This window comes from Bufo bufo, chromosome 7 (genome assembly GCF_905171765.1).
Source record: "Bufo bufo chromosome 7, aBufBuf1.1, whole genome shotgun sequence".
Lineage (NCBI taxonomy): Eukaryota > Metazoa > Chordata > Amphibia > Anura > Bufonidae > Bufo > Bufo bufo.
Genome location: NC_053395.1, coordinates 9,455,038 through 9,471,760, shown reverse-complemented (window position 1 = coordinate 9,471,760; position 16,723 = coordinate 9,455,038). Strand labels below are relative to the sequence as shown.

The 16,723-nt window shown below is 47.2% G+C and overlaps 1 protein-coding gene across 3 annotated transcripts in view; it reads left to right on the top strand.

Annotated features, from left to right (window-relative positions):
* The first annotated feature begins 4,907 nt into the window (after window positions 1–4,907).
* STX1B (syntaxin 1B) overlaps window positions 4,908–16,723 on the top strand; it is a 71,519-nt gene continuing 59,703 nt past the window's right edge. For all 3 annotated transcript variants that reach the window (XM_040440845.1, XM_040440846.1, XM_040440844.1), the window contains exon 1: window positions 4,908–5,165. In XM_040440845.1, coding sequence (XP_040296779.1) covers window positions 5,136–5,165 — 30 coding nt within the window. In that variant the 5' untranslated portion in view covers window positions 4,908–5,135. The remainder of the gene's footprint in view (window positions 5,166–16,723) is intronic.

Here is a 16,723-nt window from a genome sequence, read left to right as displayed (position 1 = left end):
TCATTTAGTATACGGCCACTTTTGAGAATATTCGTGGAGCTATAATTCGCGCCAATCCTCCGGCGCCCAGAATTGCTGTTTCCTCATTGTTCTGATAACACCTTTTTTTTACCTTGGAAAAAATAAAAGTTATGGCTGCAGAAGCAGGGAGTAAAAAACAGAAAACCATGAAGGGGTTAATATAAATGTGGCCACAACACGGTGCACACACAGTAACAAACCCGCATTGCATGGAGGTGTATGTCATGTGGCGCCCGACGGAACATACATGGAGCGTAGCGAGCAAACATCCGGAAGAAACACTGGCCATGGGAAGCATCTGTGGAGAAACATCGGCTCCGTATCCTGCACCAACAGGAAAGAAAGCCAAGACGTACAAGTAGGGATCGAGCGATTATCGGAAGTACCGATATTCAGGATTTTGTACATTATCGGCATCTAACCAGGCCGATCTACCAATGATGCGTATAAAGCGAGTACTAGTGAGCGCTTCCATTATGCATCGGGAGCTGGAAAGAAGCGCAGCAAGCGCTTCCGATACTCGCCCTCCCTGGTCTTCTTTTATGGGGCCCGCGCTGCACTGTCCTGACCCCGTACAGCATCAGGTGACTGCAGCGCGGGCCGGAGAACACAGGGGAGCGAGACGCCGGAACCAGAGATGAAGAGGAACCGCGGCGCAGGAGAGGTGAGGAGTTTTTTATTTTATTCATCTGAGGTCTGATAGGGGTTAATAAAGGTCTGATCTGAGGTCTGATAGGGGTTAATAAAGGTCTGATAGGGGTTAATAAAGGTCTGATCTGAGGTCTGATAGGGGTTAATAAAGGTCTGATCTGAGGTCTGATAGGGGTTAATAAAGGTCTGATCTGAGGTCTGATAGGGGTGAATAAAGTCAGTGAGGAGGGGGGGTGGAAATTGGCATTTGGCACTAGTATATTATAAATGTAAATTATAAATTCATTACCAACTAAGGGCCCTTTCACACTTGCGTTGATCTTTTCTTCCGGTATAGAGTTCCGTCGTCGGGGCTCTATGCCGGAAGAATCCTGATCAGGATTATCCTAATGCATTCTGAATGGAGAGAAATCCGTTCAGGATGCATCAGGATGTCTTCAGTTCAGGACCGGAACGTTTTTTGGCCGGAGAAAATACCGCAGCATGCTGCGCTTTTTGCTCCGGCCAAAAATCCTGAAGACTTGCCGCAAGGCCGGATCCGGAATTAATGCCCATTGAAAGGCATTGATCCGGATCCGGCCTTAAGCTAAACGTCATTTCGGCGCATTGCCGGATCCGACGTTTAGCTTTTTCTGAATGGTTACCATGGCTGCCAAGACGCTAAAGTCCTGGCAGCCATGGTAAAGTGTAGTAGGGAGCGGGGGAGCAGTATACTTACCGTCCGTGCGGCTCCCGGGGCGCTCCAGAGTGACGTCAGGGCGCCCCAAGCGCATGGATCATGTGATCGCATGGCACGTCATCCATGCGCATGGGGCGCTCTGACGTCATTCTGGAGCGCCCCGGGAGCCGCACGGACTGTAAGTATACCGCTCCCCCGCTCCTACTATGGCAACCAAGTGTGAAAGAGGCCTAAAGGCTTTATTAATTTATCATTTACATTTATAATATATTAGTGCCAAATGCAAATTTCCACCACCTCAGTGACCACCAACTAATATAATATATATTATGAGATATAAAATATTGGTATAAATTATCGGCCTGAAAGTTCACAGAGTATCGGCTCTAAAAAATCGGTCGAATCCCTATGTACAAGTGCGCATGAACCCTGGGGATCCAGCGGACTCATGTCCTTCCCTGGGGATCCAGCGGACTCATGTCCTTCCCTGGGGATCCAGCGGACTCATGTCCTTCCCTGGGGATCCAGCGGACTCATGTCCTTCCCTGGGGATCCAGCGGACTCATGTCCTTCCCTGGGGATCCAGCGGACTCATGTCCTTCCCTGGGGATCCAGCGGACTCATGTCCTTCCCTGGGGATCCAGCGGACTCATGTCCTTCCCTGGGGATCCAGCGGACTCATGTCCTTCCCTGGGGATCCAGCGGACTCATGTCCTTCCCTGGGGATCCAGCGGACTCATGTCCTTCCCTGGGGATCCAGCGGACTCATGTCCTTCCCTGGGGATCCAGCGGACTCATGTCCTTCCCTGGGGATCCAGCGGACTCATGTCCTTCCCTGGGGATCCAGGGGACTCATGTCCTTCCCTGGGGATCCAGCGGACTCATGTCCTTCCCTGGGGATCCAGCGGACTCATGTCCTTCCCTGGGGATCCAGTGCTTTAGTTTCCTCTTTTGCTGATGCGCTCAGTCCCATGCAGTTGGCTGTGCGGACACTAGAGGTCGCCCTTGTCCCTCTGTGCAGACTGCTTCCAGCAAGGAGGAGATGACAGCTGAAGCCGCTGCTGATTTAGAGGGGGTGTCCACCTCTGGCTGTGAATGGCGGTGATGAGGCTGCCGTGCAGCCAATGGCAGGCCTTATAGTATAGGATCATAGGCCGGGCTTTCTGCGTGGGGCTGTGGGTCACGGCTCGTGCCAGTCATGACAGGTCTCTCCACATCTCATTACATAGATGTGTGCAGAGCCCAGGAGCTGCCTGTGGTCGGGGGCCACAGCACGACTGCAGCTCGTGGACCCCCACAATGTTACATCAGTCTGTGAGAAAGCTGGGTGACAACCAATATGGCTGCCATCCTGTAATATCCCACGAGGTTGGTCGCTGTATCACCGCACAGCCAGGTAGATGTGCCGCTCAGGACTGTGGGAAAGCTGGGTGATCGCCCCCTCGGCGTCCCCCTCATGCATCCATCTCCAGTCATGTGCGGGAATGACAAGAGGGCGCAATCACTATACTGCGTTATCGGATGGACGGAATCATGATTCACCGGGCGTATGTACCGGACATCGCCGGCTGCGCCGCTGCTCTTGCACTTTAGGTGGCGCTGCTGCTCTAGATTATCCCTCCGGTTTCCGTGCTCTGTCCGGTCACTTGTCCCCAGAATTGTGAGGTGACGTAGATGCGACGTCGTCCGGTAGACAGACGATTACTGCCGTATTGGGATATATGTCAGCATCACAGGGAGACTGTGTGCAGACCGCCATAGAATGTCATGCTGCCTGCAGTGTAAAGCATGGGGGCTGACGTCTATAAGTGCACTAACATTACCAGCCGCCGTCCTGTTCCTTATAAGTTCTGCACCTTTCTCATAGACTTTCTGTATCGCTTCTTCACCACTTTCAGATCTCTGTACTCCCACCCCCATCATGTAGAGCTGGACGGACTACAATCCCCATCAGCCTTACTCTGCTGCTGTACAGTTAGCAGGTCACATGACTCCTCACCCCAGAAACAGGTCCGATCTAGAGAGACAAATGTTCTCAAAATGAGCATCTGTGACCCAGAAAAACCGTCACCTGCAAACCGCCAAAAAGATCCAACGCAACCTATAAAAAAATGGACGGGATCTTCATGTGTAAGTGATCTGTTATCCAGTGACCTCATAACGAGTGATCATGATCTAGTGATCTCACATCTGGTGACCTTCTGTCCGGTGATCTCACATCTGGTGACCTTCTGTCCGGTGATCTCACATCTGGTGATCTTCTGTCCGGTGATCTTACATCTGGTGATCTGTCCGGTGATCTTACATCTGGTGATCTGTCCGGTGATCTCACATCTGTGATCTGTCCGGTGATCTCACATCTGTGATCTTCTATCCGGTGATCTTACATCTGGTGATCTGTCCGGTGATCTGTCCGGTGATCTCACATCTGGTGATCTGTCCGGTGATCTCACATCTGGTGATCTTCTGTCCGGTGATCTTACATCTGGTGATCTGTCCGGTGATCTCACATCTGGCTATCTTCTGTCCGGTGATCTTACATCTGGTGATCTGTCCGGTGATCTCACATCTGGTGATCTGTCCGGTGATCTCACATCTGGTGATCTGTCCGGTGATCTCACATCTGGTGATCTGTCCGGTGATCTCACATCTGGTGATCTTCTGTCCGGTGATCTTACATCTGGTGATCTGTCTGGTGATCTCACATCTGGTGATCTTCTGTCTGGTGATCTGTCCGGTGATCTCACATCTGTGATCTGTCCGGTGATCTCACATCTGGTGATCTTCTGTCCGGTGATCTTACATCTGGTGATCTGTCTGGTGATCTCACATCTGGTGATCTTCTGTCTGGTGATCTGTCCGGTGATCTCACATCTGTGATCTGTCCGGTGATCTCACATCTGGTGACCTTCTGTCTGGTGATCTGTCCGGTGATCTCACATCTGGTGATCTGTCCGGTGATCTCACATCTGGTGATCTGTCCGGTGATCTCACATCTGGTGATCTTCTGTCTGGTGATCTGTCCGGTGATCTCACATCTGTGATCTGTCCGGTGATCTCACATCTGGTGATCTGTCCGGTGATCTCACATCTGGTGATCTGTCCGGTGATCTCACATCTGGTGATCTTCTATCCAGTGATCTCACATCTGGTGATCTTCTGTCCGGTGATCTCACATCTGGTGATCTTCTGTCTAGTGATCTCACTATTATCTATGACCAGTGATCTAGTAGTGACGTCATGTCCAGTGACCTCATGATTTCTGACCTCTATATCTGCAGGCAGGAGGCTCCAGACCTCAGGATGTGATTGCAGGCTGGGCTCCTCGGCACACAGGGGCCCCCCCAGTATATACATATATCTATCTATCTCCACAGCCTGGATCTACATAGCTCCCAGCGATCTATTCCTGGCCATCTACTTTGCAGATGCTGGGCTGGGAAGACTACAACTCCCGTGATCCCCCGGGGCCCCTGCACTCGGCGCCTGCGCACTGCCTCTCCGCTCTGTCTCTTTCTCCCGCATCCTCGTCTGCAGCAGCATCAGCACCAGAGCAGCCGCCGCCGCCGCGTCCTCCCCGCCGAGCATCCTCCGCCGCCCCCCGCTGCCGGTGCTCTGTGCTGCTGACTGCCCCTGTGGCCGCCGGTGCCCGGGCTCCTGTGCGTGTCTCCCGCACCCGTCCCCGGCATCAGCCCCCCCGGACTCTGCAGCAGTGAGGGGGGAGTAGTCACCAGGAGGAGGGAGGACTCGTCACCATCGTCAGTCCCCGCAGGAAGGAACAAGCATGAAGGACCGGACCCAGGAGCTGAGGAGTGTAAGCTGCACCCCCGTGTGTGCCCCCGGGACCCCGATCCTGCGGTGCCCCCTGGCAGTGGGGGTGGGGGGCATCATGGAGGAGGAGGGGGAGGGCTGTGTGTGAGAGGGAGGGGGTGAGGAGGGTGCATTGCGGGTCTGTGTCTTACTGATTTATGAGCCGAGCCTCTCCGTGCAGGATCCTCAGTGCCCACCGCCCGCTGTGTGTGACCCCCGCCAGCTCACGGCTGACCGCCGCCTGACAGGTGTGTGTGTGTGACCCCCGCCAGCTCACGGCTGACCGCCGCCTGACAGGTGTGTGTGTGTGTGACTGCCGCCTGACAGGTGTGTGTGTGACTGCCGCCTGACGTGTGTGTGACCGCCGCCTGACAGGTGTGTGTGTGACCCCCGCCAGCTCACGGCTGACCGCCGCCTGACAGGTGTGTGTGTGACTGCTGCCTGACGTGTGTGTATGACGGCCGCCTGACAGGTGTGTATGTGACTGCCGCTTGACAGGTGTGTGTGTGTGTGACCGCCGCCTGACAGGTGTGTGTGTATGACGGCCGCCTGACAGGTGTGTGTGTGACTGCCGCCTGACGTGTGTGTGTGACTGCCGCCTGACGTGTGTGTGTGTATGACGGCCGCCTGACGTGTGTGTGTATGACCACCGCCTGACGTGTGTGTGTATGACCACCGCCTGACGTGTGTGTGTATGACCGCCGCCTGACGCGTGAAAGTGTGACCACCGCCTGACGTGTGTGTGACCACCGACTGAGAGGTGTGTGTGTGTGTGTGTGTGTAACCACCGCCTGACAGATGTGTGTGTGTGACCACCGCCTGACAGATGTGTGTGTGTGACCACTGCCAGCTCAATGCTGACCGCCGCCTGACAGGTGTGTGTGACTGCAGCCGGACATGTGTGTGTGACTGCCGCCTGATGTGTGTGTGTGACTGCCGCCTGATGTGTGTGTGTGACTGCCGCCTGATGTGTGTGTGTGACTGCCGCCTGATGTGTGTGTGTGATCGCCGCCTAACAGGTGTGTGTGTGACCACCACCTGACAAGAGTGTGTGTGACTGCCGCCTGACAGGTGTGTGTGTGACTGCCACGTGTGTGTGACCGCCGCCTGACAGGTGTGTGTGTGTGTGACCGCCGCCTGACAAGTGTGTGTGTGATCGCCGCCTAACAGGTGTGTGTGTGACCACCACCTGACAAGAGTGTGTGTGACTGCCGCCTGACAGGTGTGTGTGTGACTGCCACGTGTGTGTGACCGCCGCCTGACAGGTGTGTGTGTGTGTGACCGCCACCTGACGTGTGTATGCGACTACCGCCTGACAGGTGTGTGTGACTACCGCCAGCTGTGTGTGGCCGCCGTCTGACAGATGTGGGTGTGTGTGACCTCCGCCAGCTCACGGCTGACCGCCGCCTGACAGGTGTGTAACTGTGTGCACTTGGCCGTTGTGTGTATGTGACCAGTTTATGTTTGATGAGACCTTTGTGCTTGAATGGCAGGAGTGTGTACACGATTGTCGCCAGCCGTTCAGTGTGTGCGACCCTTGGAGAGGGGAACAGTGTGTAATGGTGTGTGCTGTACGTAACCAGTGACCAGGCTGTAATGGGACAAGTGCATGTGTGTGACTGATTTGACAGGTGTGTGATGTGGTCAGTGAGTGTGATTCATAATTGTGAGGAATACATGTAATAATTGGCCGTTGTGCTGTGTGTTAGTGTGTCATTGTGTGGTCAGCTTTGTGTGCAGTGTACATTAGGCGGGGTTAGTTGTGGCTTCATTCATTGCCTCTCCTCATTCATCGCTCTGGCTCATTCATGTGTGCCCGTGTGTGTGCCAGGCCGGCAGCTGCAGAGCACATGTTCCAGGGGGAGATTGATGACTTGTGTGTGTGATCAGCATGCAGGCCGTGTGTGTATGCAGTGTGCTCCGTACATGTATGTATGCAGTGTGCTCTGTACATATGTGTATGCAGTGTGCTCTGTACATGTATGTATGCAGTGTGCTCTGTACATATGTGTATGCAGTGTGCTCTGTACATGTGTGTATGCAGTGTGCTCTGTACATATGTGTATGCAGTGTGCTCTGTACATGTATGTATGCAGTGTGCTCCGTACATGTGTGTATGCAGTGTGCTCCGTACATGTGTGTATGCAGTGTGCTCCGTACATATGTGTATGCAGTGTGCTCTGTACATGTATGTATGCAGTGTGCTCCGTACATGTGTGTATGCAGTGTGCTCCGTACATGTGTGTATGCAGTGTGCTCCGTACATGTATGTATGCAGTGTGCTCTGTACATATGTGTATGCAGTGTGCTCTGTACATGTGTGTATGCAGTGTGCTCTGTACATGTATGTATGCAGTGTGCTCCGTACATGTGTGTATGCAGTGTGCTCCGTACATGTGTGTATGCAGTGTGCTCCGTACATATGTGTATGCAGTGTGCTCTGTACATATGTGTATGCAGTGTGCTCCGTACATGTGTGTATGCAGTGTGCTCTGTACATGTGTGTATGCAGTGTGCTCCGTACATGTGTGTATGCAGTGTGCTCTGTACATATGTGTATGCAGTGTGCTCTGTACATGTATGTATGCAGTGTGCTCCGTACATGTGTGTATGCAGTGTGCTCCGTACATGTGTGTATGCAGTGTGCTCCGTACATGTATGTATGCAGTGTGCTCTGTACATATGTGTATGCAGTGTGCTCTGTACATGTGTGTATGCAGTGTGCTCCGTACATGTATGTATGCAGTGTGCTCTGTACATATGTGTATGCAGTGTGCTCTGTACATATGTGTATGCAGTGTGCCCCGTACATGTATGTATGCAGTGTGCTCTGTACATATGTGTATGCAGTGTGCTCTGTACATGTGTGTATGCAGTGTGCCCCGTACATGTATGTATGTAGTGTGCTCCGTACATGTATGTATGCAGTGTGCTCTGTACATATGTGTATGCAGTGTGCTCTGTACATGTATGTATGCAGTGTGCTCTGTACATATGTGTATGCAGTGTGCTCTGTACATATGTGTATGCAGTGTGCCCCGTACATGTATGTATGCAGTGTGCTCTGTACATATGTGTATGCAGTGTGCTCTGTACATGTGTGTATGCAGTGTGCCCCGTACATGTATGTATGTAGTGTGCTCCGTACATGTATGTATGCAGTGTGCTCTGTACATATGTGTATGCAGTGTGCTCTGTACATGTGTGTATGCAGTGTGCTCTGTACATGTGTGTATGTAGTGTGCTCCGTACATATGTGTATGCAGTGTGCTCCGTACATGTGTGTATGCAGTGTGCTCCGTACATGTATGTATGTAGTGTGCTCCGTACATGTGTGTATGCAGTGTGCTTCGTACATGTGTGTATGCAGTGTGCTCCGTACATGTGTGTATGCAGTGTGCTCTGTACATGTGTGTATGCAGTGTGCTCTGTACATGTGTGTATGCAGTGTGCTCCGTACATGTGTGTATGCAGTGTGCTCCGTACATGTGTGTATGCAGTGTGCTCTGTACATGTGTGTATGTAGTGTGCTCTGTACATGTGTGTATGCAGTGTGCTCTGTACATGTATGTATGCAGTGTGCTCCGAACATGTGTGTATGCAGTGTGCTCTGTACATATGTGTATGCAGTGTGCTCTGTACATGTATGTATGCAGTGTGTTCTGTACATATGTGTATGCAGTGTGCTCTGTACATATGTGTATGCAGTGTGCTCTATACATGTGTGTATGCAGTGTGCTCTATACATGTGTGTATGCAGTGTGCTCTATACATGTGTGTATGCAGTGTGCTCCGTACATGTGTGTATGCAGTGTGCTCTGTACATGTGTGTATGCAGTGTGCTCCGTACATGTGTGTATGCAGTGTGCTCTATACATGTGTGTATGCAGTGTGCTCTATACATGTGTGTATGCAGTGTGCTCTATACATGTGTGTATGCAGTGTGCTCTATACATGTATGTATGCAGTGTGCTCTATACATGTGTGTATGCAGTGTGCTCTATACATGTGTGTATGCAGTGTGCTCTATACATGTGTGTATGCAGTGTGCTCTATACATGTGTGTATGCAGTGTGCTCTATACATGTGTGTATGCAGTGTGCTCTATACATGTATGTATGCAGTGTGCTCTGTACATGTATGTATGCAGTGTGCTCTATACATGTGTGTATGCAGTGTGCTCCGTACATGTGTGTATGCAGTGTGCTCTGTACATGTGTGTATGCAGTGTGCTCTGTACATGTGTGTATGCAGTGTGCTCTGTACATGTGTGTATGCAGTGTGCTCTGTACATATGTGTATGCAGTGTGCTCTGTACATATGTGTATGCAGTGTGCTCCGTACATGTGTGTATGCAGTGTGCTCTGTACATGTGTGTATGTAGTGTGCTCTGTACATGTGTGTATGCAGTGTGCTCCGTACATGTGTGTATGCAGTGTGCTCTGTACATGTATGTATGTAGTGTGCTCTGTACATATGTGTATGCAGTGTGCTCCGTACATGTATGTATGTAGTGTGCTCTGTACATGTGTGTATGCAGTGTGCTCTGTACATGTGTGTATGCAGTGTGCTCTGTACATGTGTGTATGCAGTGTGCTCTGTACATGTGTGTATGCAGTGTGCTCTGTACATGTGTGTATGCAGTGTGCTCTGCACATGTGTGTATGCAGTGTGCTCTGTACATGTATGTATGCAGTGTGCTCCGTACATGTGTGTATGCAGTGTGCTCCGTACATGTGTGTATGCAGTGTGCTCCGTACATGTGTGTATGCAGTGTGCTCCGTACATGTGTGTATGCAATGTGCTCTGTACATGTGTGTATGCAGTGTGCTCCGTACATGTATGTATGCAGTGTGCTCCGTACATGTGTGTCTGTAGTGTGCTCGATGCTGAACCAAACCATGGTCGTGTGAATGAGCCCTAACTGTGTACATGGACAGAACACGCGTGATGTGATAGAGGTCAGGCGTGTAGCGGAGACATTGCTCAGATTCCATCACTCAGTGTGACAGATTGAGGTTGGACAATCTGATCTCACAGATAGCAGAGATAGTGAATGGTACTTGTGCAGAGCAGAGATATATCCTGCTTATTCCTACATCATAATACGTTATCATGTGTCACATGTGTATCCGGGATACAATAATACACGTGTGCAATATGTATAGATCTGTCTCTATACATGAGATCTGATTGTATTATTGGATTTGGTTCTCTATAGATCTGTCTCTATACATGAGATCCGGTTGTATGATTGGATTTGGTTCTGTATAGATCTGTCTCTATACATGAGATCCGGTTGTATGATTGGATTTGGTTCTCTATAGATCTGTCTCTATACATGAGATCTGATTGTATGATTGGATTTGGTTCTCTGTAGATCTGTCTCTATACATGAGATCTGATTGTATGATGGGATTTGGTTCTGTATAGATCTGTCTCTATACATGAGATCCGGTTGTATGATTGGATTTGGTTCTCTGTAGATCTGTCTCTATACATGAGATCCGGTTGTATGATTGGATTTGGTTCTCTATAGATCTGTCTCTATACATGAGATCTGATTGTATGATTGGATTTGGTTCTGTCTAGATCTGTCTCTATACATGAGATCTCATTGTATGATTGGATTTGGTTCTGTATAGATCTGTCTCTATACATGAGATCCGGTTGTATGATTGGATTTGGTTCTCTATAGATCTGTCTCTATGCATGAGATCTGATTGTATGATTGGATTTGGTTCTCTGTAGATCTGTCTCTATACATGAGATCTGATTGTATTATTGGATTTGGTTCTCTGTAGATCTGTCTCTATACATGAGATCCGGTTGTATGATTGGATTTGGTTCTGTATAGATCTGTCTGTATACATGAGATCCGGTTGTATGATTGGATTTGGTTCTGTATAGATCTGTCTCTATACATGAGATCCGGTTGTATGATTGGATTTGGTTCTATATAGATCTGTCTCTATACATGAGATCTGATTGTATGATTGGATTTGGTTCTCTATAGATCTGTCTCTATACATGAGATCTGATTGTATGATTGGATTTGGTTCTCTGTAGATCTGTCTCTATACATGAGATCTGATTGTATGATTGGATTTGGTTCTGTATAGATCTGTCTCTATACATGAGATCCGGTTGTATGATTGGATTTGGTTCTGTATAGATCTGTCTCTATACATGAGATCCGGTTGTATGATTGGATTTGGTTCTGTATAGATCTGTCTCTATACATGAGATCCGGTTGTATGATTGGATTTGGTTCTCTATAGATCTGTCTCTATACATGAGATCTGATTGTATGATTGGATTTGGTTCTCTATAGATCTGTCTCTATACATGAGATCCGGTTGTATGATTGGATTTGGTTCTGTATAGATCTGTCTCTATACATGAGATCCGGTTGTATAATTGGATTTGGTTCTGTATAGATCTGTCTCTATACATGAGATCCGGTTGTATGATTGGATTTGGTTCTCTATAGATCTGTCTCTATACATGAGATCTGATTGTATGATTGGATTTGGTTCTCTGTAGATCTGTCTCTATACATGAGATCCGGTTGTATGATTGGATTTGGTTCTCTATAGATCTGTCTCTATATATGAGATCTGGTTGTATGATTGGATTTGGTTCTCTATAGATCTGTCTCTATACATGAGATCTGGTTGGATATGGTTGTGTTAGATCTCTATAGATCTGTCTCTATACATGAGATCTGGTTGTATGATTGGATTTGGTTCTGTATAGATCTGTCTCTGTACATGAGATCTGGTTGGATGATTGGATTTGGTTCTCTGTAGATCTGTCTCTATACATGAGATCTGATTGTGTGATTGGATTTGGTTCTGTATAGATCTGTCTCTATACATGAGATCTGGTTGGATATGGTTGTGTTAGATCTGTCTACATACATGAGATCTGGTTGTATGATTGGATTTGGTTCTCTATAGATCTGTCTCTATACATGAGATCTGATTGTATGATTGGATTTGGTTCTGTCTAGATCTGTCTCTATACATGAGATCTCATTGTATGATTGGATTTGGTTCTGTATAGATCTGTCTCTATACATGAGATCCGGTTGTATGATTGGATTTGGTTCTCTATAGATCTGTCTCTATGCATGAGATCTGATTGTATGATTGGATTTGGTTCTCTGTAGATCTGTCTCTATACATGAGATCTGATTGTATTATTGGATTTGGTTCTCTGTAGATCTGTCTCTATACATGAGATCCGGTTGTATGATTGGATTTGGTTCTGTATAGATCTGTCTGTATACATGAGATCCGGTTGTATGATTGGATTTGGTTCTGTATAGATCTGTCTCTATACATGAGATCCGGTTGTATGATTGGATTTGGTTCTATATAGATCTGTCTCTATACATGAGATCTGATTGTATGATTGGATTTGGTTCTCTATAGATCTGTCTCTATACATGAGATCTGATTGTATGATTGGATTTGGTTCTCTGTAGATCTGTCTCTATACATGAGATCTGATTGTATGATTGGATTTGGTTCTGTATAGATCTGTCTCTATACATGAGATCCGGTTGTATGATTGGATTTGGTTCTGTATAGATCTGTCTCTATACATGAGATCCGGTTGTATGATTGGATTTGGTTCTCTATAGATCTGTCTCTATACATGAGATCTGATTGTATGATTGGATTTGGTTCTGTCTAGATCTGTCTCTATACATGAGATCTCATTGTATGATTGGATTTGGTTCTGTATAGATCTGTCTCTATACATGAGATCCGGTTGTATGATTGGATTTGGTTCTCTATAGATCTGTCTCTATGCATGAGATCTGATTGTATGATTGGATTTGGTTCTCTGTAGATCTGTCTCTATACATGAGATCTGATTGTATTATTGGATTTGGTTCTCTGTAGATCTGTCTCTATACATGAGATCCGGTTGTATGATTGGATTTGGTTCTGTCTAGATCTGTCTCTATACATGAGATCTCATTGTATGATTGGATTTGGTTCTGTATAGATCTGTCTCTATACATGAGATCTGATTGTATGATTGGATTTGGTTCTCTATAGATCTGTCTCTATACATGAGATCTGATTGTATGATTGGATTTGGTTCTCTGTAGATCTGTCTCTATACATGAGATCTGATTGTATGATTGGATTTGGTTCTGTATAGATCTGTCTCTATACATGAGATCCGGTTGTATGATTGGATTTGGTTCTGTATAGATCTGTCTCTATACATGAGATCCGGTTGTATGATTGGATTTGGTTCTCTATAGATCTGTCTCTATACATGAGATCTGATTGTATGATTGGATTTGGTTCTGTATAGATCTGTCTCTATACATGAGATCCGGTTGTATGATTGGATTTGGTTCTCTGTAGATCTGTCTCTATACATGAGATCTGATTGTATGATTGGATTTGGTTCTGTCTAGATCTGTCTCTATACATGAGATCTCATTGTATGATTGGATTTGGTTCTGTATAGATCTGTCTCTATACATGAGATCTGATTGTATGATTGGATTTGGTTCTCTATAGATCTGTCTCTATACATGAGATCTGATTGTATGATTGGATTTGGTTCTCTGTAGATCTGTCTCTATACATGAGATCTGATTGTATGATTGGATTTGGTTCTGTATAGATCTGTCTCTATACATGAGATCCGGTTGTATGATTGGATTTGGTTCTGTATAGATCTGTCTCTATACATGAGATCCGGTTGTATGATTGGATTTGGTTCTCTATAGATCTGTCTCTATACATGAGATCTGATTGTATGATTGGATTTGGTTCTGTCTAGATCTGTCTCTATACATGAGATCCGGTTGTATGATTGGATTTGGTTCTCTATAGATCTGTCTCTATACATGAGATCTGATTGTATGATAGGATTTGGTTCTCTATAGATCTGTCTCTATACATGAGATCCGGTTGTATGATTGGATTTGGTTCTGTATAGATCTGTCTCTATACATGAGATCCGGTTGTATGATTGGATTTGGTTCTCTATAGATCTGTCTCTATACATGAGATCTGATTGTATGATTGGATTTGGTTCTCTGTAGATCTGTCTCTATACATGAGATCCGGTTGTATGATTGGATTTGGTTCTCTATAGATCTGTCTCTATATATGAGATCTGGTTGTATGATTGGATTTGGTTCTCTATAGATCTGTCTCTATACATGAGATCTGGTTGGATATGGTTGTGTTAGATCTCTATAGATCTGTCTCTATACATGAGATCTGGTTGTATGATTGGATTTGGTTCTGTATAGATCTGTCTCTGTACATGAGATCTGGTTGGATGATTGGATTTGGTTCTCTGTAGATCTGTCTCTATACATGAGATCTGATTGTATGATTGGATTTGGTTCTGTATAGATCTGTCTCTATACATGAGATCTGGTTGGATATGGTTGTGTTAGATCTGTCTACATACATGAGATCTGGTTGTATGATTGGATTTGGTTCTGTATAGATCTGTCTCTATACATGAGATCTGATTGTATGATTGGATTTGGTTCTCTATAGATCTGTCTCTATACATGAGATCCGGTTGTATGATTGGATTTGGTTCTGTAGATCTGTCTCTATATATGAGATCTGGTTGGATATGGTTGTGTTAGATCTCTATAGATCTGTCTCTATACATGAGATCTGATTGTATGATTGGATTTGGTTCTCTGTAGATCTGTCTCTATACATGAGATCTGGTTGGATATGGTTGTGTTAGATCTGTCTACATACATGAGATCTGGTTGTATGATTGGATTTGGTTCTGTATAGATCTGTCTCTATACATGAGATCTGGTTGGATATGGTTGTGTTAGATCTGTCTACATACATGGGGTCTGGTTGTATGATATTAGTTTATCTTTTAGTACTCTGGGCGGAGCTCTGCAGACATTGCTCAGTACTGTAGTATTAGTACTCCAATTCCGAGTGTGAGACATGGAAATCATGATTAACGAAGGTGGAATGTCCCTTAAAGGAAGCCTTCTGAATAGGCTTTAGTAGAAAGGGCGGGGCCACCGTTCTAGGGTGGGGGTGGGTAAATCAGGGGCGTCATATTTGTGGTCTGTCTTTTTAATACCAGGGCCCAATGTATACATGGCCATATTGTATGAGCTAGCCTGTGCACAGGACTTACCAGAGAGTCACTGACACCTGCACCGACTGGAGGGAGTCACTGACACCTATATAGACTGGAGGGAGTCACTGACACCTATACAGGCTGGAGGGAGTCACTGACACCTATACAGAATGGAGGGAGTCACTGACACCTATACAGACTGGAGGGAGTCACTGACACCTATACAGACTGGAGGGAGTCACTGACACCTATACAGACTGGAGGGAGTCACTGACACCTATACAGACTGGAGGGAGTCACTGACACCTATACAGACTGGAGGGAGTCACTGACACCTATACAGACTGGAGGGAGTCACTGACACCTGCACCGACTGGAGGGAGTCACTGACACCTATATAGACTGGAGGGAGTCACTGACACCTATACAGGCTGGAGGGAGTCACTGACACCTATACAGAATGGAGGGAGTCACTGACACCTATACAGACTGGAGGGAGTCACTGACACCTATACAGACTGGAGGGAGTCACTGACACCTATACAGACTGGAGGGAGTCACTGACACCTATACAGAATGGAGGGAGTCACTGACACCTATACATACTGGAGGGAGTCACTGACACCTATACAGACTGGAGGGAGTCACTGACACCTATACAGACTGGAGGGAGTCACTGACACCTATACAGACTGGAGGGAGTCACTGACACCTATACAGACTGGAGGGAGTCACTGACACCTATACAGACTGGAGGGAGTCACTGACACCTATACAGACTGTAGGGAGTCACTGACACCTATACAGACTGGAGGGAGTCACTGACACCTGCACCGACTGGAGGGAGTCACTGACACCTGCACCGACTGGAGGGAGTCACTGACACCTATACAGACTGGAGGGAGTCACTGACACCTATACAGACTGGAGGGAGTCACTGACACCTATACAGACTGGAGGGAGTCACTGACACCTATACAGACTGGAGGGAGTCACTGACACCTATACAGACTGGAGGGAGTCACTGACACCTATACAGACTGGAGGGAGTCACTGACACCTATACAGACTGGAAGGAGTCACTGACACATGCACCGACTGGAGGGAGTCACTGACACCTATACAGACTGAAGAGAGTCACTGACACCTATACAGACTGGAGGGAGTCACTGACACCTATACAGACTGGAGAGAGTCACTGACACCTATACAGACTGGAGGGAGTCACTGACACCTATACAGACTGGAGGGAGTCACTGACACCTATACAGACTGGAGGGAGTCACTGACACCTATACAGACTGGAGGGAGTCACTGACACATGCACCGACTGGAGGGAGTCACTGACACCTATACAGACTGAAGAGAGTCACTGACACCTATACAGACTGGAGGGAGTCACTGACACCTATACAGACTGGAGAGAGTCACTGACACCTATACAGACTG